The 26403-nt window shown below is 40.3% G+C and overlaps 1 protein-coding gene and 1 pseudogene across 2 annotated transcripts; one reads left to right on the top strand and one right to left on the bottom strand.

Moving 5' to 3' along the window:
• LOC109062242 overlaps positions 1 to 26403 on the bottom strand; it is a 995865-nt pseudogene that overhangs the window by 477884 nt on the left and 491578 nt on the right.
• Positions 15916 to 18056, top strand: LOC122141491 (perlwapin-like). 2 transcript variants are annotated; one of them, XM_042749012.1, is made up of 5 exons: positions 15916 to 16133; positions 16311 to 16424; positions 16742 to 17125; positions 17606 to 17623; positions 17837 to 18056. In XM_042749012.1, the coding sequence occupies exons 1-5, from the start codon at positions 16052 to 16054 to the stop codon at positions 17863 to 17865; spliced, it is 627 nt and encodes a 208-aa protein (XP_042604946.1). In that variant the 5' UTR covers positions 15916 to 16051; the 3' UTR covers positions 17866 to 18056. The 2 variants fall into 2 exon arrangements, with proteins under 2 accessions (XP_042604946.1, XP_042604947.1); XM_042749013.1 differs by lacking the exon at positions 17606 to 17623 and having other exon boundaries at positions 15930 to 16133; positions 16742 to 16923; positions 17845 to 18056.

Genomic DNA, 26403 nt, shown 5'->3' with positions numbered 1-26403 from the left:
AAAAATGTGGGAGTTCCACAAAGAGTGGACTGCAGCTGGAGTCAGTGCTTCAAGAACCGCTACACACAGACGTATGTAAGACATGGGTTTCAGCTGTCGTATTCCTTGTGTCAAGCCACTCTTGGACAACAGACAGTATCAGAAGCATCTCGCCTGGCTTAGAGACAAAAAGGACTGGACTGCTGCTGAGTGGTCCAAAAAGTTATGTTCTCTGATGAAAGAAAAATTTTGCATTTCCTTTGGAAATCAGGGTCCCAGGAGTCTGGAGGAAGAGAGGAGAGGCAATACCAATCCACGCTATGCTTGGTATCCAGTGCAGTTTCCACAGTCAGTGAAGGTTTGGGGTGCCATGTCATCTGTTGGTGTTAGTCCAACGTGTTTCTCTTGAGGTCCAAGGTCAACACAGCCATAGTACCAGGAAAGTTTTCAGAGCACTTCATGCTTCCTGCTGCTGACCAAATTTATGGAGATGCAGATTTCATTTTCAACAGGACTTGGCACCCGCACACAGTGCCAAAGCTACCAGTACCTGGTTTGCTGATCCTCGGTACTCTGTTCTTGGCTTTCAGCAAACTCTCTCGCCTGACCTTACCCCATAAAAAATCTATGGTGTATTGTGAAGAGAAAGATGCGATATGCCAGACCCAGCAATGCAGAAGAGATGAAGGCACACTTATCAGAAACAACGTGGGCTCTCATTACACCTGAGCAGTGCCACAGAGTGATCGACTCCATGCCACGCCACATTGCTGCAGTAATTCAGGCAAAGGAGCTAACTTCAAGGCCGGGTTCACACCGCAAGCGGCAGCAGAGCAGAAGCAGCGCGTATTTTTTCTTTTTGCGGTGCCTTGTACAGATGAGAGCGGTCACACGCACGCAGAGGCTGCGTCGGCATAGCGTTGCAGGGCATGCAGAAGCAGCAGTGCGCGATCGTTTCGGCGTGGGTCCTAGTTTTGCTGCGCTGCTGACGTTCAGATTAAGTGAAATACACCTTTGGATGACAAAATAATATAATTTCAAAAAAAGTGGCTCTAATGCGCAAAAATAAGCATATCAATGTTTTGGTTTTTTTGGGGTTTTTTATAAGACCTGAGTATGTGAGGAAAGAAAATTAATAATTAAAATAGTATAGAAATAAAGTGTTCCATGATCTGGGCAAATTCTTTCTTTGTAGTGGACTTACGTTAAAATACGTTTCCCCCAAAATTTTGCATTTAAATGATCTACTGTTTAGTAGGCAGTTATAACCATTAAATTATATATGATAGTTAACATTTCACATATATCAGTCTATGTGTTTTTACTGAATATCATATACAAGTTCATCTATATATAGAATTCGTGCAAAATATCAACTTATATGATGGATATTCCGGTATATGACCAGCATATATATATATTTTTTTTTTTTTGAGACAAAATTTTTTTTTAAGAACTTTTTTTTTTACAAAAATCTGTCAAAGTTCCTTACAGTAACCATCCAAAAATAAACTTTGGTTGCCGAATCTGGTGACTTACCTTGTACAAATAATTTATACTAGCTAGTTGTCCTCCTTAGATTTTATGTATTATTAGTAAGTTCTAAGTGAATTTATTGGTTATAACTAGCCTATATGGATGTCTTGAAACGGTGTGATTCCTTTCTGGCTTAAGCTCGGTATTTCAGTTAGAAATCATCACACATAAAATACGAGCATAGGTGTTATGACGCTGTCCGCTGGCATGAATGCTAACATAACTCAATTAGCTGAGGCAGACTAGCATAGATGTTAATATAGGCCTAGCACACTCAGATACCGTATAAGACAGACACTCTTCGCGTCTTTTTGAGGGTTCAGCGAGTTTGCTCCGTTTCATTGTCTTCTGTAAACTAGAAACTCTAGTATTGCTCCATTTTATTGTAATTATTTCATAAGTTTTTATTTGGGTGTATGTTGTATTCAAAGGTCAAGATATGTTCGTGTATCAACATAACAGGTTTTTTTAATGGAGGTAATAGCTAATATTAATAAATAGAAATATCGGATAAGAGAACATATATATAATAAATTATATCTTATTAGTATTAATTTTATGTTAAAATATGTCAAGTACTTAAAGGTTTCTATCGCAACCTCAAAAGCCTGCATTTCCTCTAAACAATTGGAAATGTTCAGCAAAAACATGTTTTTGGCTAACCATAAAAAAAAAACCAGGTGTGAAATGGAGCATTTTGTTCTTTTCAAGAAAAAACCAAATTGATTCAGTGGAAATCAATTACCAGTACTCGTCCAAAATCCACTGTTGCAGTTTCGCGCGGCCTATCCGCTGCCGGTGTGAAGCAAACATAACAGCATTGTGCCAGTTCCAGGCTGCAGCAAAGGCAGATTGTGCAGAAGAATCATCTGTTTCCTGTGGTTCTTGTAACGGTGGTCATCTGAGACCAGGTCTTTAAAGGGGATCTGTATCTGGGGCTCTAGTTGGCCTGGTCTCCGCTGTCTTTCAGGGCTGTAGAGGTCCTTCTGGGTGCTGATCCACCATTGGCTGGATACATACTTGGAATACGGGTGGACTGCAATGACCCTCGGACTTTGGATATTAGACCTGGATCTGCGTAGGCTAGACGGTGACCTCGGAATAAGAGCGAAAAACAGACTCATATTATTGCAGAAGCTGCCATTATTCTAATGGATGTAGCAGTGTACATAGGGATGTTAGGGAAATCTGTTCCGGTTTACCTAATTAATGCAGTTTAAAAATTCTTTAAAATAAAATTCTTTAACGGATTTGGATATTAGAAGCATATTATTGTGGTTTATGTGTAAGCCAGTGTTAAAGAGATTATGGCTTAATCTAGATGTAAACTGCAAGAGTGTGTCTGCCTCGATAATGTTAGGTAGGCTTTATTCCAGAAGTTTTAGGGCGCCTAAATCGGAAAAGGATCTGCTGTATGCTGCCCCGCATTTGATTTTGATTATTCTATACCCTTCGCCAAAAAAGTAGCGATACCTCACGTTGATTTTGAGTAAGTATACTTAAGGATAGTTCAAGTATATTTTTTCTTTTTTTTTTTTTAGACTTTTTGTAAGATAAGTCGAGTATACTTAAATGTCATTTTAAGTAATATTTTCTGAAGAAGTACATAAAAGCCCCATTTCTGACTGAAGTAAATAAAAGTGACCTGAAACGCAGACTTTCCGATGTTTGTTTAAAAAAGAAGTCTTTACTAATAGCACCACTTGAATAAACCACTGCTTTTTCGTTAAGGGTCGGTCAAAATTATCCAAATTGCCTTAATTTTGACCGAATGCAGTGGACGTGGAGGATTGTATAATGTAATAAGAGCTCGTTCAACTAATCCGGTGCTATGAACCATTCAGGGCTTTAAAGTAAATCAACAGATTTAAGGAATTGTAAACAATGTGCTTGATAGGGAACCATTGTCAGTGTGGAAAGAACTGGGCTTAATCAGGTCATACGTCCTGGTTCTAGTAAGACACTCTAGAATGCTGGCATTTTGGACTAACTGGAGTTTGTTTACCAAGCGTTGCCGAACAACCACTCATTAAAAATTACAAGAAATCTAACCTTGAGGTCATAAATGCATGAATGAAATTTCTGATTTGACATGAGCGCATAGGCCGTAATTTAGATAATTTTTGAGATGGAAAAGGCGTTTTACAAATGCTAGAAAGTGGCCTTTCTAAGGAAAGATTGCTCTCAAATAGCCACACCAGGTTCCTACTGATGACGAACCAGGAATTGACAGAGCAGCCATCAAGTCTTAGACAGTTTAAACAAAGCAAGCCATTGCCAGAGTGCTTGAGGTTTGTCCAGTAGGTAATGCTGGTGGGATTTCTAGAGCTTCTAAAGGGATCCAGACATGAACAGTGCAGGACTATCTCTTTATTGCTGGTTCTGAACTTTAGCCAATGTTCTGGCAAGATGTTCAGTGAATAAATAAATAAATAAAGCCAAATATGTGTAATGTGTTGTTTTATATTGTATCCCAGTATGTTGCTGACTTCTGTGCTAGCCATCTGAATTGCACTTTGATCACATTTCACAAGTGTGTCTTTAGTGACAGAACAATGGCATTTGTTATTAATTATTGATTTCAGATATTTGCTAATTCCACTGAATGTCTTAACTGTTAAATTGTACAAAACTGAATGTTTTTCTTTGTACTTTGTTGTAAGAATTGTTATGTGTAGAAGTGTAAAGTTGCATTTTAATGCGAGCAAGATGACGGCCTGTGGGGCATCAATGGTAAAGTTTCACTACTTCACATTATCTGTTTCCTTCATTTCTTGTCTTTCTCAGATTTTAAAGCATGTTGACCTGTGCTGTATTTTAGTGTAATTTCATTTCATTTAATTATTGTGTTTTTGTGAAATGTTTGTATTGCAGAATGTCATCACCATGTGATGGAAATTATTGTCTGCATTTGAACAGAAAAAAGTTTTTTTTTTTTTTTTTTTTTTTTTTTTACTTGAAATATGTAGCCTTTATAATTGCCATTTTCTTATAATGAAGGGAAATAAAATAAAATAATAATATAATAATCTGCATGTTAATGTGATAGATGCCATTAACTTATTTAACTTTATTCATTTTGTCATGATTTTAGAGTTTGTAATCAGAATAACTGAGCTCAACTAAAAATGAATAATTTTAAAAGCTCTTTAACCACATGCTAGTCATATAGACACACAACTGATCTCTGAAACACACTGTGACATTTACACAGACTGTTTAATGCTGCTCATAAATGCTAGTAAAACAACAAAAGCAAAAAAACGAACGGTTTAAATGTAAAATTAACCCCCCCCCACCCCAAAAAAAAAAAAAAAAAAAAAATATATATATAATATATATATATATTATATATATATATATATATATATATATATATATATTTTACATTTTACAATTAATCATTTAGCAGACGCTTTTATCCAAAGCGACTTACAAATGAGAACATATATATATATATATATATATATATATATATATATATATATATATATATATATATATATATATATATATATATTTTTTTTTTTTTTTTTTTTTTTTTTTCAAAAGCAACAACTATATCTTCTTTTTTTGAGAAGATATAGAAAGAATGACGTATGGGAATGATGCTTAATTGATGTTTTCTGATATCACTCTAACATGTTTTATTATTTTGATTCTTTAAACAATGTGCAGGTAAGAAACTAAAGAAGAGGATGAATGTCACATTGCTCACATGAAGATATTTTCATTACAACACCAGATTTCAGTATTTTCTAAAATAACTGAACTGACTGTTGACACAAATGCCTTGCCAAGATGCAAGAACTCTTCACAGAATATGTGCATTAATATGCAAAAGAGTGTCTGAGGCAGCTATCAATGAAATAACACACAGGTACTGAACTGAGAAATCTTACAGCACACAAATTTGTAATGACTTGATCAATTTCACATTTTAATTTTTCCCTATAATCTTCATATTTGTTTTTTTTATATTTTATTGTGAGGTATAAAATTTGAATACAGTATTTTTGGACTTTATTTTTTGTTTTGTCTTTAAAGTGCCATAACCTACATAAAACACTAAAAAGGAGGGGAACTTTCATCTGATCCAGTAAAAATGACGTTTTATTAACAAGGTTCGGGAGGAGCACGATCAGATAATCATCCAATTTGGCACAGGTGCATCTCGTTTAGCTAAACATCTTAAATAGCACAACAAGTGTGTATATATAATTATGCAGCCTTCCTACCTCCTGTCCTGCGACAGTTTTTCAGCATTCGGTTTTGCTCCTTTGGCCTTCACGGACTCAATTTTGTACTGGGGATTTTTTTTCTTCTCTCGTATCCTCTGTCGCAACCTGCCAACCCTAAGCATATGCCTTTACACTTTAGCTTCAGGCTCCATCATCAAAGCCGCCGCTCTGCTCGACCAGCCACATGCTCTCCACAATGCTGAGGCTTAACCACGCCTCCACCGGTGAGACTTCCAACTTCTTCCCTGACATCCCTGTATCATTCGGCAGTGCAAATATATTATCCGATCGGACAGTGGATAGTGTTTAAGCCTGAAGCAAACACTGATTTATTCAGACGAATCATTCTCACGGAGGGTAAACAAAGCGGAGCTCTACAATCTATTCTTCATCCTGCAAATTATTCAAGTCGGCAAATAGATTGAGCAAAACCCGAACTGGCCTCACTCATCACCACCATCATCCCACTCAAGACACCGGATCTCCCCAAGCTTTGGATCGCAGCGGCAGGACTCAAATAAACCTGGGCCGTGCCCCAGTTCTCACCACAGCAAAACCTCATTTGCTTCCCGCTTCGGCTCAACTTTTTCACCGCGGCTCTTCCGGCCACAGCGTTGCATGTAGCCAGGCCTTGAGCTCTTGTAGCCATAGACATGGATACTATATTTACATGTGTCTATGCTTGTAGCAGTCGTGATGCTGGCTGCGCTGATAGCACAGTCCGTGTTGCAAATTAAGTTTTTAATGATATGATAACATCATGGATGTCGATGTCATTTTTGTAGAATACAATTAAATTACTTGCATTTTCTCTCATTTTACCTGTATTTTAAATCCCACATCGTACTTCGATAGACATGGATGGAAATTGATTTGACAAATTAAGTTCAACGCTGTACCTAAATAATTTTAAATTATCAGGGCAAACTAATAACTAAGGCGTATCAAAAAGAAAAGTAGTAAATGTGGAATTTTATTTTGATTGCACTGTGCATACTGTTAGGCACCTCTCTTCAAGTCTCTACCAGCTGATGTGCTGCTTGGCTGAGTAGCGGTTTCAATACTTACTGCTATTCATGTGGTTAAGAGGAAAAACATGTCTTTTTGTAATTTGTATTTATTTATTTATTTTTATTGTCAACAAGACGTCATTTAAAAAAGTGAAGTGAAAGTCATGACATTTGTAAAGTATGGTAACCCATACTCGGAATTGGTGCTCTGCATTTAACCCATCCAAGTGCACACACACAGCAGTGAGAAGTGAACACACCCCCGGAGCAGTGGGCAGCTATAGATCCAGCACACCGGGGAGCAAAACTGGGGGTTCAGTTGCCTTGCTCAAGGGCACTTCAGTCGTGGGTATTGAGGGTGGAAGAGACCGCTGTTCATTCACTTCCTCCCACCTACAACTCCTGCCAGCACCGAGATTCAAACCTGCGACCTTCTGGTAACTAATCCGGCTCTCTAACCATTAGGCCACAGCTGCCCCAGTAGCATTTCTCATGCTACTTCTAACCACTCTCTCTTTTCAGTGGTCTCCAGCTCCCGTAACACATGCTTGTGAAGCTGTTTCTGCTAGCTGTGCAGGCTGCACAGGCTCTACAGCATTTCCCCCCCAAATATCACAAGCCCCCATGGACTACAGCTATAACAGATAAAACTAGTGCAAAGCTGCTTATGCTGGCAACGCATGCCCTCACATCTCAGTCTTTTCCTCCTGCTACTTCTAATCCTTTTCCTTTTCAGCTGCCTTTTGCTCGCATAGCAGACGTTAGCATGAGGCTTCCTCTGCTAGCCATGCAGGATGCACAGGCTCTTCAGGATGTCAAAAACCCCACTCCCTACCCGTGGCCTACAGCAGCTGAAGGAAGCGTGAGGCTGTCTCCGCTTGCAACTCAGGCCAACACATCTCAGGCTTTTTCTCATTTCTAACAACCAATTTTCTTTTCAGTGGCCTCCTGCTCCCATAGAAGATGATTTTTAAACGTCAGGCTGCCTCTGCTGACAATTGCAGCCCATGTTCCTCTTCCTCATAGCTCCCTACTTCATTTAAAATGACATTGTCTTCTAGATCAAGTTCTGGTTCTCCTCGAGCTTCAAGACGAAGCAAGTTTAGGTTGTGCCCCAGATTCAGACACATCTCACACTGCACTGCTTCCCTCCTCCTCTCAGCCAATCATTGCAGCACCTTCAGCTGCTGTGCCACATGCAACATTGCCCACTGACGTGGCTTCTTAACCTCCATTTCTTTCCACTCTACCTCCGGCTGTAGATGCTAGCGTGAGGCTGCCTCCGCTAGCCGCTCAAGCTCAGCCACCTTACTTTTAACATTCCACTTTTCATTTTCCCCATCAATGGCCAGCAGCACCTGCTGCAGATGCCCAAGCAAGCATACTGGCCTCCTCCCTAATTTCCACCTTTCTCTTCCTCTTCCTATGGTCCTCCCCACACACCAGGGGCTAATCCGTGCGTGAGGCTGCCTCCGCAAACGGTTACGGCCCCTACCTATCTTCCTTCTAACTTCTACCCAAACCAAACCTCAGTATACTTTATTCACAGTGGCCCCTCTACTTACTCCACTGAGTGGTGCCACTCTGGAACCACTTCCTGTGCCTAATACTATCAAATCTCAGATTCTCACAGAAAATTTCTAGATGTCATGTTTTTATTGGCTTTTTCGGTTTTCTGAGATGCTCAGAAATTGCAATAACCCCTAAATTCAACCCCAAACTCCACCTGACAATCTCTGATTTGTCTATACTTGATAGCAAAACAATCGCTTACTTCATTAAATTAAGTATGATGGACCAAGAAAGGAAAGGCCACTACATGTAAAAATTTTAATCTCCCATCTCCAATTTATGTCCAACTGTGGAACGCTCAATCTAAATCTGCGCTGGACCCTCTCTTCGTTGACGACTCTAACCATCTCGTTACATGTTTTTGGCTCCCAAAAAAAAAAAAAAACGTAAAACTGATCCTTGCTCAATTAGGCTTAGCCACAGAAAACTTTCCAGCCACTCATTTTGCATTGGGGCAGCAACTTAAGCAGCTCAAAAGGGCCTAGATATCGGATAGAGGCCCTCGGGTTGTTGGTCATCTGACACTTTTAAAAATTACATCAGGTATGATCAACTCCACGTAAAGGCAGCCCATCTAGCCCTGATCAGTTAAAAAATTTTCAGCAATTTAAATCATGTTGTTTTATTTGATTAAGCAGAGGCTCTCCTTCCCAATGCAGTCAGTTATCGCTCCTTTGGTCAAAGTAAGGGCCCTCCAGCCGTCGTTACAAATCTCCTTGCCTATTCAGCATCAGACAGGGATTTTAATTCAGGGTGCAGCAGGGCCGTGGCTCCCTTCGGTTGCAGTGTGAGCCTTCTGTCAAAGTAAGGGCCTTCCAGCCATCGTTACAAATCTCCTTGCCTATTCAGCATCAGACAGGTCGTTGAGTTGCACTGGGTGGTTTTGAGAGCCCTCCATCCGACGCATTAAATCATGCCTCATATCCAGTCGCAAGGGGGACTCTCCCGTCCAGTGTAGCGGAGCCGCAGCTCCCTTTGGACGCAGTGAGAGTCCCTCCATCAGTCGCGTTTTCTTGCTTACTCAGCATCAGACGGGGCTCCCCTACCGGTGCAGCAGACCCACGGCTCCCTTCGGTCGCAGGGTGATCCCTCCATCTGTCATTTTGAGTCACGTTGCATGCTTTGCAGCAGACGGGGGTCCCACCCACGATGCAGCAGAGTTGCGGGCTCCCTTCAGATGATGTGAGAGCCCTCGGAGGCATAAAACCGCGCCTCATATCAACCCGCAATGGGGGACTCTCCCTTCCGGTGCAGCAGAGCCGCAGCTCCCTTCGGATGCAGCGGGAGTCCCTCCATCAGCCACGTCTCTTTTCCTTTTCAGCATCGGACTAGGGCTCCTCTTCCGGTGCAGTAGACCCTCGGCTCCCTTCGGTCGCAGGGTGAACCCCCCCATCTGAGTTATGTTGCATGCTGACTGGCGGTCAGGGATCTCCCTCCCAGTGGAGTAGAGCCACTGGCTCCCTTCGGTTGCAGTAGGAGCCCTCCATCTGACGCGCCAAACCGTGCCTTGAATCTCCTTGTCTATTCAGCATCTGACGGGGCTCTCCCTTCCGGTGCGGCAGACCCACGACTCCCTTCGGTCGCAGTGTGAACCCCCTGTCTGAGTTATGTTGCATGCTCAATGGCGCCCAGGGTACTCCCTCCCGATGGGATAGAGCTGCTGGCTCCCTTTGGTCGCAGTGAGAGCCCTCCATCAGACACATCAAACCGTGCCTCACACTCAGCCGCAAGAGGGACTCTCCCTTCCAGTGCAGCAGAGCCGCAGCTCCCTTCAGATGCAGCAGAGTCCCTCTCATAGCGGCATGGAGGGCCCACCAGTAAAACATTGCGAGCCGCAGCTCTCGTCGAACACTGCATGGGCTCTCCCGGTCGCTCTGCGCCTTCTCTCTTCTTAGCACGCATATTTTGGGGGGGCAACTAAATTTAGCTCTTTGGCTGCTGTCCTATGCCTTTAAGCTTCTTTTGGGGAGTTCTTTGGGTTCGGGCTATGTTCCGGGCCCGGACCCCACCCCCAGGACAGCACGCCAAAATATGCTTACTATTGCATATTGTCTCTTCGCCCCAAAGACTTAAAAGAAATGAAACCTCAGCTCCACTGTGTGGATCCTTCGTCCTCCATCGCGCCTATAATAAGTCATGTGACCTCAGCTGGTGGTGTCCACCTGAGTTGACGTCACTTTTTTTTAATGACGTACGACTCGCATTTACTGTGGAATATCCGATTTGTCTGCTTACATGGCACACGCAAATGCACGTATCCGATTCATATCCGATTTATTACCACATATGAATGAGGCCTGAATCCGATCTGAGAAAATCGGAATCCATGTGTTTTTTTCCTGCCTACACGTTCCCCGGTCATATCCGATTTGTGCCACATGAGAGGAAAAAATCGGAATTGGGTCACTTGAACCATGCAGTGTAAATGGGGCCTAAATGGGGCCAGAGAGACTCTTTCACCTAGATTTCACACTATAGAGACCGTGTCTGTTCCCCGAACTAGAAAATACAAAAAACGTCCAAACCAATTTAAGAGTAACAATTTAATTGATGTTCAACAAAATAAAAAAAACTGATCATAATGGGAGATGAAGAATTGTATAAACTTGTTAATTGTATAATTTTGTTAAATCATCCAAAACAACCTCATGTATGTTAGACCCTATTCCATCTAAGCTCCTAAATGAGGTGCTTCCAGAAGTCATAGATCCTCTCCTGACTATTTTTAATTCCTCATTGTCATTAGGATATGTCCCCAAATTTTAAAGTGGATGTTATTAAGCCTCTCATCAAAAAAAAAAATCCACAACTTGACCCCAAAGAACTAGTAATTAATTATAGACCGATCTCGAATCTCCCTTTTCTGTCCAAGATACTGGAAAAAGTAGTATCCTCACAATTATATTCCTTCCTAGAGAAAAATGGTATCTGTGAGGATTTCCAGTCGGGATTTATTTTTTATTTTTTATTATTATTATTTTTTTTTTATTAGGAGTACAAAAACATTCAACATAGGGTGAACACAACAACAAAACACAAAAACAACAATAAAACAGCAATGGTAGTAACAGTAATGAAAAAAGCAGAAATGACAAATGTGTAATAGTAGAAGTATTTAAATAGCAATAGCATGTATAATAATAATGATAACAATATTTTGTGATGACAGCAACAGTAATAACAATAACAGTAGTGATATTAATGCTAAAAGATGGTGATAATTATTTTGTGTTGACGGAAATAGTAATATCAAATAATATTAATAAATAATAATAATAATAATAATAAACCTTTATTATATATTATTATTATTATAATAATGTTTTTTTTATTGTAATTTAATTAATAATTATATTATTATTAATAGTATTATTGTATGTGGTTTTTATGGTTTTTTGTATTGACAGCAATAGTAATATAAATAATAATATAATAACATTGATAACAACAGCAATAATATTAATAACAATATTAATAATAAATGCTAAAGATGGCGATGATGATAATATTTTGCGATGATGGCAACAGTAATATCAATAATAATAACAGAAATAATTCCAGTCAGGATTTAGACCGTATCATAGTACTGAGACTGCTCTCCTTAGAGTTACAAATGACCTGCTCTTATCATCTGATCGTGGTTGTATCTCTCTATTAGTGCTATAGGATCTTAGTGCTGCGTTCGACACTATTGACCACAACATTCTTTTGCATAGACTAGAACACTTTGTTGGCATCAATGGTAGTGCATTAGCATGGTTTAAATCGTACTTGACTGCCATCAATTCGTAGCAGTGATGAAGAGGTGTCATATCAATCACAAATGCAGTATGGAGTACGTCAAGGCTCAGTACTAGGGCCGTTACTCTTCATGATTTACATGTTACCCTTGGGAGATATCATCAGGAAACATGGTGTTATCGTTCACTGTTATGCTGATGATACTCAGCTCTATATTTCTTCGCGGCCCGGCGGAACATACCAATTTGAAAAACTAACGGAATGCATAGTCGATATAAAAAACTGGATGACGAGTAATTTCTTACCGCTAAATTCTGAAAAAACAGAGGTGTTATTTATAGGACCTAAAAACTCTGCATGTAATAACCTAGAATGCTGTCTAAGACTTGATGGCTGCTCTGTCAATTCTTCGTCATCAGTTAGGAACCTAGGTGTGCTATTTGATGGCAACCTTTCCTTAGAAAGCCAAGTTTCTAGCATTTGTAAAACTGCATTTTTCCATCTCAAAAATATATCTAAATTACGGCCTATGCTCTCAATGTCAAATGCAGAAATGTTAATCCATGCGTTTATGACCTCAAGGTTTAGACTATTGTAATGCTCTATTGGGTGGTTGTTCTGCACGCTTAGTAAACAAACTCCAGTTAGTCCAAAATGCAGCAGCTAGAGTTGTTACTAGAACCAGGAAATATGATCTTATTGTTCTATTGGGTTTTTCTCTGCACTGGCTCCCTATCAAACATTGTATAGATTTTAAAATCTTGCTTATTACTTATAAAGCCCTGAATGGTTTAGCACCTCAGTATTTGAACGAGCTCTTGTTACATTATAGTCCTCCACGTCCGCTGCATTCTCAAAACTCTGGCAATTTGATAATACCTAGACTATCAAAGTCAACTGCGGGCGGCAGATCCTTCTCCTATTTAGCGCCCAAACTCTGGAATAACCTACCTAACATTGTTCGGGAGGCAGACACACTCTTGCAGTTTAAATCTAGATTAAAGACCCATCTCTTTAACCTGGCTTACACATAACATACTAATACACTTCTAATATCGAAATCCATTAAAGGATTTTTAGGCTGCATTAATTAGGTAAATCGGAAATCTCTTTCACTTCCCATAACACCCGATGTACTTGCTACATCATTCGAAGAATGGCATCTACGCTCATATTAGTCTGTTTCTCTCTTATTCCGAGGTCACCGTAGCCACCAGATACAGTCTGTATCCAAGTCAGAGGGTCACTGCAGTCACCCGGATCCAGTATGTATCCAGCCCAGATGGTGGATCAGCACCTAGAAAGGACGTCTACAGCCCTGAATGACAGCGGAGACCAGGACAACTAGAGCCCCAGAGACAGATCCCCTGTAAAGACCTTGTCTCAGACGACCACTGGGACAAGACAACAGGAAACAGATGATTCTCTTCAACTGTCATCCCAGAAATCTTGTGTTATGACAGTATAAAGTTCAAAATCCATCATACATTGCCAATATAACAGGGCTGTATAATCCTGTTCCTGGAGATCTACCTATCAGAATTCAAATCTGACCCTGATCTGCTCCTGAAAGTACATCTATAACACACTAAAACTGTATTTTCGTAGAGGATCATTTAATAAAGTCACTATATTACTATTTTTATGATCTCATTAATAACTTTGTTAAATAAAATTAGCATTGCTAACAGGCGAGGGCTTATGAGAAAGGCATGCAACAGCTTTTATGTTCATTTACAGACATTTACATTTGTATCATAAATCCATACCGAGTCCCAAAGTGCTCTTCAGTAAACATGCAAAAAGATGTCCAAACTGATTAATATTTTACAGGGCTCCAGACAAACTATTTTTACTAGGAGCACTGTAGCCCCTGACTGAAAATTTTTAGGAGTACAAGCAGAAAATTTAGGGGCACACCTTAAATCAGCCTGCAATGCAATCGTTCACATATTTTCCCCATTTTAACTGTATTACTGACAAATGCTTTGATAATAGACTTAACTCAAATAAATTACAATGTGCAGTATTCTTTTCATTTCAGAAGGATATAAAAAAATATATTTGATATGCATTATTAAGTGCAGTTACATATAATATTATGTTAATTTCTTGTTTATTTTATGTTCGTACACATTTGAGAGTAAAGCACTAAGCTTGAGTTGAAAAACTTTTATTTTATTTTATTAACAACAGTAACGTGCAAACTCAAATTTTTATGTAGAAAAGGTATATATTGAGTTCTTGTTAAATGTACCATTATTCTTCTGTAGTCTTTTATGGATCTGACCAACAACTTCAGTGATAATCTTTTATGGATTAGTGATTTTGTGTGATTTTTTTTTTTATTGGAATTTTGTGATTTTTCTTACTTTATACACAAAAGTGAGCAAAACTCTGTCAAAATCTGATTTCTTGATTTTATATTTTAGCTTAGTGATTTTATAATTTAAAAATATAAAGAAAAAGTAGCTACACTGAACAAAATTATAAACACAACATTTTTGTTTTTGCCCCCATTTTTCATGAGCTGAACTCAAAGATCTAAGACTTTTTTCCAAAAACCAGTCAGTCTCTGGTGCAGTGCAACACTTCTCCTACACTGACCACCATTTGTCCCCTGAACGCAGATGCAACACTTTTCTCAGTCTCCTATAGAGTTGATCAGGATGTTGATTGTGGCCTGTGGAATGTTGGTCCACTCCTCTTCAATGGCTGTGCGAGGTTGCTGGATATTGGCAGGAACTGGAACATGCTGTCATATACGCCGATCCAGAGCATCCCAAACATGCTCAATGGGTGACATGTCCAGTGAATATGCTGGCCATGCAAGAACTGGGGTGTTTTCAGCTTCCAGAAATTGTGTACAGATCCTTGCAACATGGGGCCGTGCATTATCATGCTGCAACAGCTGCTGTAGGCATTGTGGGACTTGATGCATTTTTAGGAATGCTCTCGCTGGGGCATCACAAATGAAAGCATTCACTTTTACATTTAATGTTCCATTTTGGAACTCAACCCCATGTTGTTGAAGTGCCTTCAGTTCTGTTAAAAAACTAGACGTGTTATCAGTAATGCTGTTTGGCTTTGCAGTTCCACAAAATAGTGCAACGATAAATGGCTCAAACTTTTTTACACTACAAAGAATGGGCCAAATTTGTACATTAAATGATTTAATGTACAGGGAACACCATCTACACTGAAAATTTAGCAGTATCTCATTTTCTGCTGAAAAAGAAATCGGGATACTGTGAGCACATTTTCAAGAAGTCCCGTCTCCACACTGAAGTAGAGGAATTGGCCACCACATAGATCCCTGACTTCTATTTGAAGGTGGAGTTCCTAACTGGGTTCTGGCATCATTTGGCAGCCGGCGGCCATGTTTAAATATCAACCAATTTGCGCGCGTTGCCTTATTTTTTACAGCCCATTTTGCCAAATCACTTCTTAGATCACTTGATTCCTCCTCGGACAAAGTTCCAATTTCTGAATCACTTTCACGATTCACATTCATAAATGCAAGTTTACAAAAGGCAAACTTCTTTTTATGGTGCTTGAAAATGAAAGCATCCGAAGCCTGTTCACAAAATTCAAATCACAAATAATAATACTGATAAAAAAGAATGGGTTGAATATTAACCACTTTCGTTTCCATATAACTATAAACTATGATAAAAGTTCTTCAGCATGTTTGTTTTTATGGCAGCATTCAGCTAATCCAACCCCAATCAAGCACACCTGAACAAGCTAACCAAGGCCTTCCATGCAGATTACTAGAAAGCTACAAACAGGTGAGTTTGATCAGGGTTGGAGTTGACCTGATCTCCTTGGATCTTTAAAACCCCATTTTACAGAGGTTGATGTTACAGCAACATATTTTAGTTTGGTTTGCTTCGTTGTCCGCTGAACTTCTGACACACCAGTTCAGTGCATTTTCCAGCAAAAATCATTGTGAGATCGTAGGTCAGGAGGATGACAGCTCAAGTGCATTGCTTCTTTATTGCTGTTGCATTGTGTCTGTTTGGATACTTGAGCATAACAGACGCTACTCTAGGTAAGGATGTTTGTTTGTTTAATTAATTAGAATGAATGAATGAATGAAGTAATTGGTTATTATTATTTTTTTGTTGTATTTTTTGTAGTATGTTGTGTTTTTTAGTGTTTTTTATTTTTAGATAAATATGTACTTTTTTTTTTTTTTTTTTTTTTTTTTTTTTTTTTTTTTATTAAGGTTCGAGTTGCCTTGGGAAGCTGACGGGCCTGCTGTCCCATCGAGGATGTTCTTCTGATAGAGACTGCTCTGGAGGAAGCAAATGTTCTGGATTTCACTGTGAGCCTGTTTCCAGTGAGTTTCAGTTTATAATGGATGCTAGTGGTCCTCCAAAAGTGTGTGAATACATAATCTAATATTTTTGGTCAGTAGTTGATGAGAATACATTTTGTCCTTTTGTTATTCTTGTCTAAAGTAGGTTTGAGTTCATCCCTTAACTAAGTTTTAAACTGAGGATGGCTTTACAGAATAAATGGCAATAATACCTTGGACTATAATTCACTCTGTAGGCAAAACTTGCTATTCATGCATTACGTGTTTTTTGTGCTGTATATTGATGTGGCATATAGACCATATGCACAAACTAATGCTGACTATTTGTGTCCATGCAGTGAAGCCTGGTCAATGTCCTGACCCGAAGAACATTCCACTGTGTGCTAAAAGCTGTGTCGATGATGGCCAGTGTCCTGCCACACAGAAGTGTTGCCCTACCACTCGTGGCCATGCATGTAGTGAACCAAGCAGCCAGGGCCAGGGCCAGGGTCAAGGCATGGGTCAGGGTCAAGGCATGGGTCAAGGCATGGGCCAGGGCATGGGTCAGGGCATGGGCCAGGGTCAGGGCCAGGGTCAAGGCATGGGTCAAGGCATGGGCATGGGTCAGGGCATGGGTCAGGGTATGGGCCAGGGCCAGGGTCAAGGCATGGGCCAGGGCCAGGGTCAAGGCCAGGGCCAGGGCCAGGGTCAAGGCATGGGTCAGGGCATGGGCCAGGGTCAGGGTCAGGGCATGGGTCAGGGCCAGGGTCAAGGCCAGGGTCAGGGCATGGGTCAGGGCATGGGTCAAGGCCAGGGCCAGGGTCAGGGCATGGGTCAGGGCCAGGGTCAAGGCATGGGTCAAGGCCAGGGTCAGGGCATGGGCCAGGGCCAGGGTCAAGGCAGCATGGGCCAGTGTGTGGGTCAGGGCGGTCAGGGTCAAGGCATGGGCCAGGGCATGGGTCAAGGCCAGGGCCAGGGTCAAGGCATGGGTCAGGGCATGGGCCAGGGTCAGGGTCAGGGCATGGGCCAGGGTCAAGGCATGGGTCAGGGCATGGGTCAGGGCATGGGCCAGGGCCAGGGTCAAGGCCAGGGCATGGGTCAAGGCATGGGTCAGGGTCAGGGCATGGGCCAGGGTCAAGGCATAGGTCAAGGCATGGGCCAGGGTCAAGGCATAGGTCAAGGCATGGGCCAGGGTCAAGGCATGGGTCAAGGCATGGGTCAAGGCATGGGCCAGGGTCAAGGCATGGGTCAAGGCCTGGGCCAAGGCATGGGCCAGGGTCAAGGCATGGGCCAGGGTCAAGGCATGGGCCAGGGTCAAGGCATGGGCCAGGGTCAAGGCATGGGCCAGGGCATGGGCCAGGGTCAGGGCATGGGCCAGGGCCAGGGTCAGGGCATGGGTCAGGGCATGGGCCAGGGTATGTGGGGGGGGGGTGGGGTGGTGGGGGGTGGTGGAGGGGAGGGCCGTGGACCGGGCAAATGTTGATGTGGTCAGGGAAATTGTTTTCTTTGAAACTTTCATAAGAATTTTGAATAACACCTACTGGAGATCTTTTCAATTAGGTGCTTTATTCATATGGCACTTGTACCCTTTTTGCTACAGTATGACAGTTTAGAAAGATTTTCTGTCTCTCTCTCCCTCCTTCTCTGAAATAAAAAAAAAATTGCTTGATTGAAGAGGTGTTGTGTGTGGGTTTTTTTTTTTTTTTTTTTTTTTTTTTTTTTTTTTTTTTTTTTAAATCATTTGGCTGTCACATAACTGCTTCCTGGCATCAGTGTTGTGCAAGTTCTCCTCCCTGAGACCTGGATATTTTAGAAGAGTATTAGCCAATTTTTACACAAAATACCACTTTGTCATGAGGACTCAAATGGCACCAGCTGTTTTGTGCACTTTCTGCAAACTTTTTGTATTTTTCTGTTTTCTCATGGAGGTTCTTCAGCTGGTCAAAAGTGACAGATACATCTGCCTCATGGGCTGCAATAAAATGTTTCTCTTTCTCTTTCTTTTTTTTTTTTTTTTTTTTTTTTTCTCCTGTTAAGTATGATTTACAGTTGCACAGTTCTGTATCAGTGTTTAAAATTTGAGTACTTTTTACAACAGTGTAAACATGCAATGCCTGCCTTCATAGATTTGATTGGCCATCTGTCATTTTGACCTTGAGCAGTGCTGTTAGACTGCTGATCAGCTCAGATGAGAGTCCGTTGTCTTTGTGTCACCAGAGTTCAGTTAGTGTTATTTCACTATTACAAGCCTATGAATGCTGAGGTCAGGATCTCGTAGATCTCATGCTGGAAACAGCAGTGTGCTCAACTTCATGTGGAGCTCCACAGACTGATCAGCGGGAGTTGCAGCTTGCAGTCAGTGGTGGAATTAAAAGCGTCTGCAGGCATCTACTAGTGTTAAAATCTTTTATTTTTAAATAAGTGTTTTCTTTATAAAGGGGGAAAACGTATGAAGGATAAACAAATATTGTCACATTAAAAATAACTGTCAAATTCGGTAATATTTAAAAGCTTTGAAGTGCTGGGAAAAGTTGTGTGAAGCATTTAAAATCACTCAAACATTAGACCATTTCTGCCACAAGTTTGTTCCTGTAGTTTTACGGTTCAATCCATGGTGAATGGTGGTAATTTGTTTATTGAACAATGTTTTTCCTGGTTTCCACATCAGTGGCGTTTGTTCTGATATCAGCTTTAAAAGAATTCTGCACTGAACTTGAATGCTTTTCAGAAAGATGTAATTGATTATGTGGTGAATTCGACTGCTTCCTTCAATGTATCTCCCAGCGCTGTGTATATCAATGTTGCGTGATTGAGATCAACCTGCGGCTCCGGCTCGAGTAGATAAACTGTTTGTGCTGTGTAGCACAAATGAGTAGCGCAGATTCGTTCTGCGTTCGGTTCGTTTATCCAATGTAGCTCTTGTAAATCGGTCATGATGAGAACACAAGGCTGTTCGTTCCATTTTTGGAACTGAGAAACAACCTTTCTTTGACTGAGGCCCCGTTTACACTAGTGTGTTTTCGTTTTAAAATGCATAACTTTTGCTACGGTTACGCCCAGGGGTGTAGGAATGAGTTTAATGTTTGGGGGGGGGTGGACATATCGGAAACCTGACAGATCCGTTAATGGTTTGAACAGAAATATGTAATAAATTAACTACACTGTCAGTCATTCTATTTCAATCAAATAAGGCTTTGGTGGAAGTCAATTTATTTATCTATTTTTTTTTTAATCGCACAGATTAAATTTAAGGAGCATTTGTGACCAAAATGGTCACACTTTCGAGCCTTGTACAATCATCTTAAATACTGTTGTGTCAAATCGCTTTTGTCCATTACGTTACTGGAAAGTCCGCCATATTTTCACCAGCCAACGTTGGCTAGTAACATTAATAGTAACAACGTTTACCTAGCAAGAGTGTACTAGTTAGATGTCGAATCACAACATCAGCTTAACATCAATAAGTCTAACGTTAGAAAATATAATTATCATCCAGGACAAAATTATTACCAACTCACATTTCCTTTCTTTCTTTTCTTCCCCATGATAAAGAAATTACTTAATCTTAGACTTAGTCTTTTCATCTTAACATCTGTCGCCACTCGCCAGCTGCAAAACTCCCACTTCCCAAACAGCCTGAGCTGTTGAGGGGGCGGGCCAGTGACAAGATGCTGTGTTGCGCTTTCAAAATAAAAGCATGCGAAAATTAAATATTTTTCTCCTCCAGTATAATTTTTTGGGGGGACAAATGCGATTGTCTGCAATATTGGAGGGGACACGTCCCCCCGGTTTCTACGCCCTTGGTTACGCCCATCGTTTACACTACTCCGGCATTTTCGACCCTTGAAAACTGAGATTTTTTAAAACGCTGCAGACCCCATTTTAGTTTGAAAACTCTGGGGTTGTGTTTCAGTGTAAACAGACCAAAACTTTTGAAAATGATGGTGTGGCTGCCCACATTCACTCTGCGTATCCTTGACAACTGTGTAAACAATAAAATCATGCGCGTTGTTGTACCCATAGATGTATAGGTAGATTCACCATTTGATCGCTCGTAGACGTGTCCGTGATCTAAATAATAGGAAATCTACCTATTCATATCTATGGCTGTGCCTGCATGAATGGCCACGTGACATGCGTGATAGGATGTTTAGTGTAGATGGAGATCATTTCTAAAACGCAGCGGAAAAGCCAGTGTAGACAAGGATAGTTTTAATTCTAAAATGCCGTTTTAAAGTGAAAATGCACTAGTGTAGACGGGGCCTGAATGCACATTAAAATGACGTCACGGGACGCGTCTAAGCCCAAAATCTGCGGATGATCTGCGGCAATTATGAAAATTTGCAAACTTTTGTGAAAATTGCGGAGTTTGCTTGATTTTGCCATAAATTCAGGGATCGCATAATCCTGGAGGGACTGACTGTCAAAGAAACCTAGGTTTCCATACCACCTCAGCAGTGCCACAAACTGATCACCTTCATGCCACGCCGAATTGAGGCAGTAATTAAAGCAAAAGGAGCCCCTACCAAGTATTGAGTACATGTACGGTAAATGAACATACTTTCCAGAAGGCCAACAATTCACTAAAAATGATTTTTTTTTTTTTTATTTTTTTTTGTCTTATGAATCATTCTAATGTTGAAATAGTGAATTGGTGGGGTTTTGTTAAATGTGAGCCAAAATCATCACAATTAAAAGAACCAAAGACTTAAATTACTTCAGTCTGTGTGCACTGAATTAATTTAATACACACGTTTCACAATTTGAGTTGAATTACTGAAATAAATGAACTTTTCCATGACATTCTAATTTATTGAGATGCACCTGTATATAATCTTCATATATTTGTTCTGTATATTTTATTGTGAGGTATAATATTTGAATATTGTATTTTTGGACGTTTTTATGTTTTGTCTTTAAAGTGCCATAACCCACATAAAACACTAAAAAGGAGGGGAACTTTCATCTGATCCAGTAAATGCTATTAAAACAGATCTGATTCTCTCATAACGAGTCAAATGTGATGTGAGTGTCCATTGTGTCTACATCAGAAGTGCTGTAATGCACTAAACTTTTACTTTTATTTTTGGAATATTCTTGATTATGACACTAGATGGTGCACTAGACTACAGCATGCATAATGTTTTATAGGCCCTATTCATGAAATACCAGAAAGCTTATAATAAGCACATGTTGTGTGATGCTCTTTACAAAAATGTACACAGTTGCTAAACAGCAACAGTTATAATAGACCTAGTGATTGCTATTACATTAAAACTAGTATGCTATCAAGTCAAGTCACCTTTTTTTTTATATAGCGCTTTTAACAATACAGGTTGTGTCAAAGCAACTGAACAACATTAACTAGGAAAATAGTGTGCCAATAATGACAACAGTAAACACTAATTTTCCAGTTAAAGGCAGTTCATCATTGAATTCAGTGATGTCATCATCCAGCTCAGTTCAGTTTAAATAGTATCTTTGCAATCAAGTAAACCATATCGCTGTAAATGAAGTATCCCGAACTAAGCAAGCAGAGGCGACAGCGGCAAGGAACCAAAACTCCATCGGTGAAAGAATGGAGAAAAAACCTTGGGAAAAAACCAGCCTCAGTTGGGGGGCCAGTTCTCCTCTGAGCAGACGAAACCAGCAGTTAAATTCCTGGCTGCAGCAAAGTCACATTGTGCAGAGGACTCAACTGGTTCCTGTGGTCTTGTCCTGGTGGTCGTCTGAGACAAGGTCTTTACAGGGGATATGTAACTGGGGCTCATCTAGTTGTCCTGGTCTCCGCTGTCTTTCAGGGCTGTAGAGGTCCTCTCTAGGTGCTGATCCCCCATCTTGTCCGGATTGTCCTGGTCTCCGCTGTCTTTCAGGGCTGTAGAGGTCCTCTCTAGGTGCTGATCCCCCTGGCTACGGTGACTTATTTTACAAAATGCTAGAAATGTGGCTTTCTAAGGAAAAGATTGCTATCAAATAGCACACCTAGGTTCCTAACTGATGATGAAGAATTGACAGAGCAGCCATCAAGTCTTAGACAGTGTTCTAGGTTATTACCGTATTTCTAGGTTATTACTGCACTTAACCAACTAATACTAGTACTTACCTTTTCTTTTTCTTGTCTATCATATTCTTAAAAAAAAAAAAAAAAAAAACTTGGCAACGTGTTCTGTACTAGACTAACTGAGACTTGTCATAGCACTTGTATACCGTTGTTGTTCTCTTGTTGATCTGATTGTTTCTATTGTTCTCATTTTTAAGTCGCTTTGGATAAAAGCGTCTGTTAAATGATTAAATGTAAATGTAAATTTCCTGCACTATAAGGCGCACCTAAGAGCCTTAATTTTTTTCAGAAATCGGCCGTGCGCCTTATGTGTGCACTGAGTTCCAAAATCTGTAAAAATGTTGTTGTGCGACTTTGGTAAGCGCTCCGCTTGATTGACTGTCGGACCATTTCCCGCTGACACAGCACAGTATCGATACGCACCACGGGGCACGAGAAGTCAGCTTTAATTGTTGTTCTTGGTTGCCATGGTAATGGACAGAAACTACCACCTATGGTCATTTTTAAGAGGAAGATGCTGCCAAAAGAAAAGTTTCCAGCCGGAGTCATCATTAAGGCCAATCAAAAGGGCTGGATGGATGAGGAGAAAATGAGAGAGTGGTTGAGAGAGGTGTATGTAAAAAGACCGGATGGTTTTTTCCACACATCACCATCCCTGTTGATCTGCGACTCCATGCGCGCCCATCTCACCACTACTTTGAAAAACCAAGTGAAACAAATTAATTCGGAGCTTGCCATCATTCCGGGAGGATTAACAAAAGAACTCCAACCACTGGATATTGGTGTAAACAGGGCATTCAAAGTAAAGTTGCGAGTGGCGTGGGAGCGATGGATGACAGACGGCGAACACACCTTTAATAAGACTGGGAGGCAGCGCCCGGCGAGTTACACTACCATATGTGAATGGATTGTGGATTCCTGGGCTAAGGTATCTGCTTTAACTGTTGTCCGAGCTTTCGCGAAAACAGCCATCATTGCTGAACAGCCACCTGGCAACGAGACAGACTCTGACAATGATGAGAGGGAACCCGGCATGTTTGATGGTGAAATTGCCCAGCTGTTCAATTCAGACACAGAAGATGAGGACTTTGATGGATTTGTGGGAGAAGATTGATTAAAAAATAATGTGTGTGTATTGTTAAATAGTAGAATAAAGTTCAACTAAACTCACTGTTTTGCTTCTGTTACCTTTTTTTTTTGTAGACCGTATGTTTTAGCATGTGCCTTATAATACTGTGTGCCTTATGTATGGGTTAAGTACAGAAAAAGACCCCGTAATTGAGACTGCGCCTTATAATCCAGTGCGCCTTATGGTGCGGAAAATACGGTACATGCAGAGTTTTTAGGTCCTATAAATAACACCTTTTGTTTTTTCAGAATTTAGCAGTAAGATATCCACGTCATCGTCGTCCAGTTTTTTTATATCAACTATGCATTCCGCTAGTTTTTCAAATTGGTATGTTTCGCCGGGCCACAAAGAAATATAGAGCTGAGTATCATCAGCATAACAGTGAAAGCTAACACCGTGTTTCCTGATGATATCTCAGAAGGGTAACATGTAAAGCGTGAAGAGTAATGGCACTAGTACTGAGCCTTGAGGTACTCCATACTGCACTTGTGATCGATATGATACCTCTTGATCACTGCTACAAATTGATGGTGGTCATATAAGTATGATTGAGCCTGTCCTCCAACAAAACACATTATTACGACCTATATTTACGTTTTAAAGTTAAGCGGCCTCTAGCGGGCGTAAAAATAATGACAGTATCGCATTGCGTCTGTCGTCATGAAATGACGTATAACGTCATTACCAATCAAAAACGGACATTTATTTAAATGCAATGTGTGGACTTTTTACACCGATCTCACAGTAATTCGTACATATTTTTACTAGGTGGCTTATTCGTTCGAATGACCACACCTTACCCCACCCCCTAAACCTAACCCTCACAGAAATCATGCTAAATTATGATTCATTGAGCATATGCATTTTACGTGCACGTCCGTTCTCTGGGATCGAACCCATGATAGCATGATTGCATATCAAGGTATAACGCAATAATCTACCAACTGAGCTACACGAAACGCAAATCACAGTGCAAATAAAAGAGTACAAAACATTAATATGAAAACGACCTTTTGCCGATACGGGCGCAATTGTAGTATACGCTCTGATGGGTCGTATTTCAGGGATTTGGACAAACGACCTATACGAGTGTATTAGTTGGAGGACAGGTTGGTATGATTTGAACCATGCTAATGCACTTCCACTAATGCCAACAAAGTTTTCTAGTCCATGCAAAAGAATGTTGTGGTCAGTAGTGTTGTGGTCAACGCAGCGCTAAGATCCAATAGCACTAAGAGAGATATACATCCACGATCAGATGATAAGAGCACGTCATTTGTAACTCTAATTAGAGCAGTCTCAGTACTATAAGTTCTAAATCCTGACTGGAAATCCTCATAGATACCATTTTTCTCTAAGAAGGATTATAATTGTGAGGATACTACCTTTTCTAGTATTTTGGATAGAAAAGGGAGATTCGAGATTGGTCTGTAATTAACTAGTTCTTTGGGGTCAAGTTGTGTTTTTTTGATGAGAGGCTTAATAACAGCCAGTTTGAAGGTTTTGGGGACATATCCTAATGACAATGATGAATTAATAATAGTCAGAAGAGGATCTATGACTTCTGGTAGCACCTCTTTTAGGAGCTTAGATGGAATAGGGTCTAACATACATGCTGTTGGTTTGGATGATTTAACAAGTTTATACATTTCTTCCTCTCCTATAGTAGAGAATGAGTGGAATTGGTCCTCAGGCGATCTATAGCACGCTATCTGATGCGATACTATAGCTGATGGCTGCATGGTTACAATTTTATCTCTAATAGTATCGATCTTAGAAGTAAAGTAGTTCATAAAGTCATTACTACTGTGCTGTTGGGAAATTTCAGCACTTGTTGATGCTTTAATTTTCGTTAATTTAGCCACTGTATTGAATAAATATCTGGGATTATGTTTGTTTTGTTTTAAAAGACATGAAAAAGTAATCAGATCTAGCAGTTTTTAATGCTTTTCTGTAGGATAGGTTACTTTCCCGCCAAGCAATACGAAATACCTCTAGTTTTGTTTCCCTCAAGATGCACTCATTTTCCGGGCTGCTCTCTTTAGGGTGTGAGTGTGCTCATTACACCACGGTGTCAGACTGTTTTCCTTAACCTTCCTTAAGCGTAAAGGAGCAACTATCTAAAATGCTAGAAAATAAAGAGTCCATAGTTTCTGTTACATCATCAAGTTGTTCTGAGTATTTGGTTATGCTAAGGAATTGGGATAAATCAGGAAGATTACTTTCAAAGCAGTCTTTTGTGGTAGAAGTGATGGTTCTACCATACTTGTAACAGGAAGTATAATTTACAGTTTTAGTTATATGAAGTTTGCACAAGACTAAATAATGATCTGAGATATCTTCGCTTGTCATGGCTGCATGGCAGCATAATTTCAACACCATCAACATCAATTCCATGTGACAGTATTAAATCTAGAGTATGATTTCGACAATGAGTAGGTCCTGAGATGTGTTGTCTAACCCCAATAGAGTTCAGAATGTCTATGAATGCTGATCCCAATGCACCTTTTTCATTATCAACATTGATATTAAAATCACCAACAATTAAAACTTTGTCTGCAGCCAGCATTAACTCGGATATAAAATCAGCACATTCTTTAATAAAGTTTGTGTGGTGGCCTGCCTGTATACAGTAGCCAGTACAAACATCACAGGGGATTTATCATTTACACTTGTTTCTCTGGACAATGTTATATGAAGCACCATTACTTCAAACGAATTATACTTAAAGCCCGCCCTCTGAGAAATACTGAAAACATTGTTATAAATTGAAGCAACACCTCCCCCTTTACCTTTTGGATGTGGCTCATGTTTATTACAGTAATATTGGG

The sequence above is a fragment of the Cyprinus carpio genome, chromosome B22 (assembly GCF_018340385.1).
Source record: "Cyprinus carpio isolate SPL01 chromosome B22, ASM1834038v1, whole genome shotgun sequence".
Taxonomy (NCBI): domain Eukaryota; kingdom Metazoa; phylum Chordata; class Actinopteri; order Cypriniformes; family Cyprinidae; genus Cyprinus; species Cyprinus carpio.
Note: the sequence above shows the minus strand (reverse complement) of the source record. Positions and strands in the feature narration are given on the sequence as shown.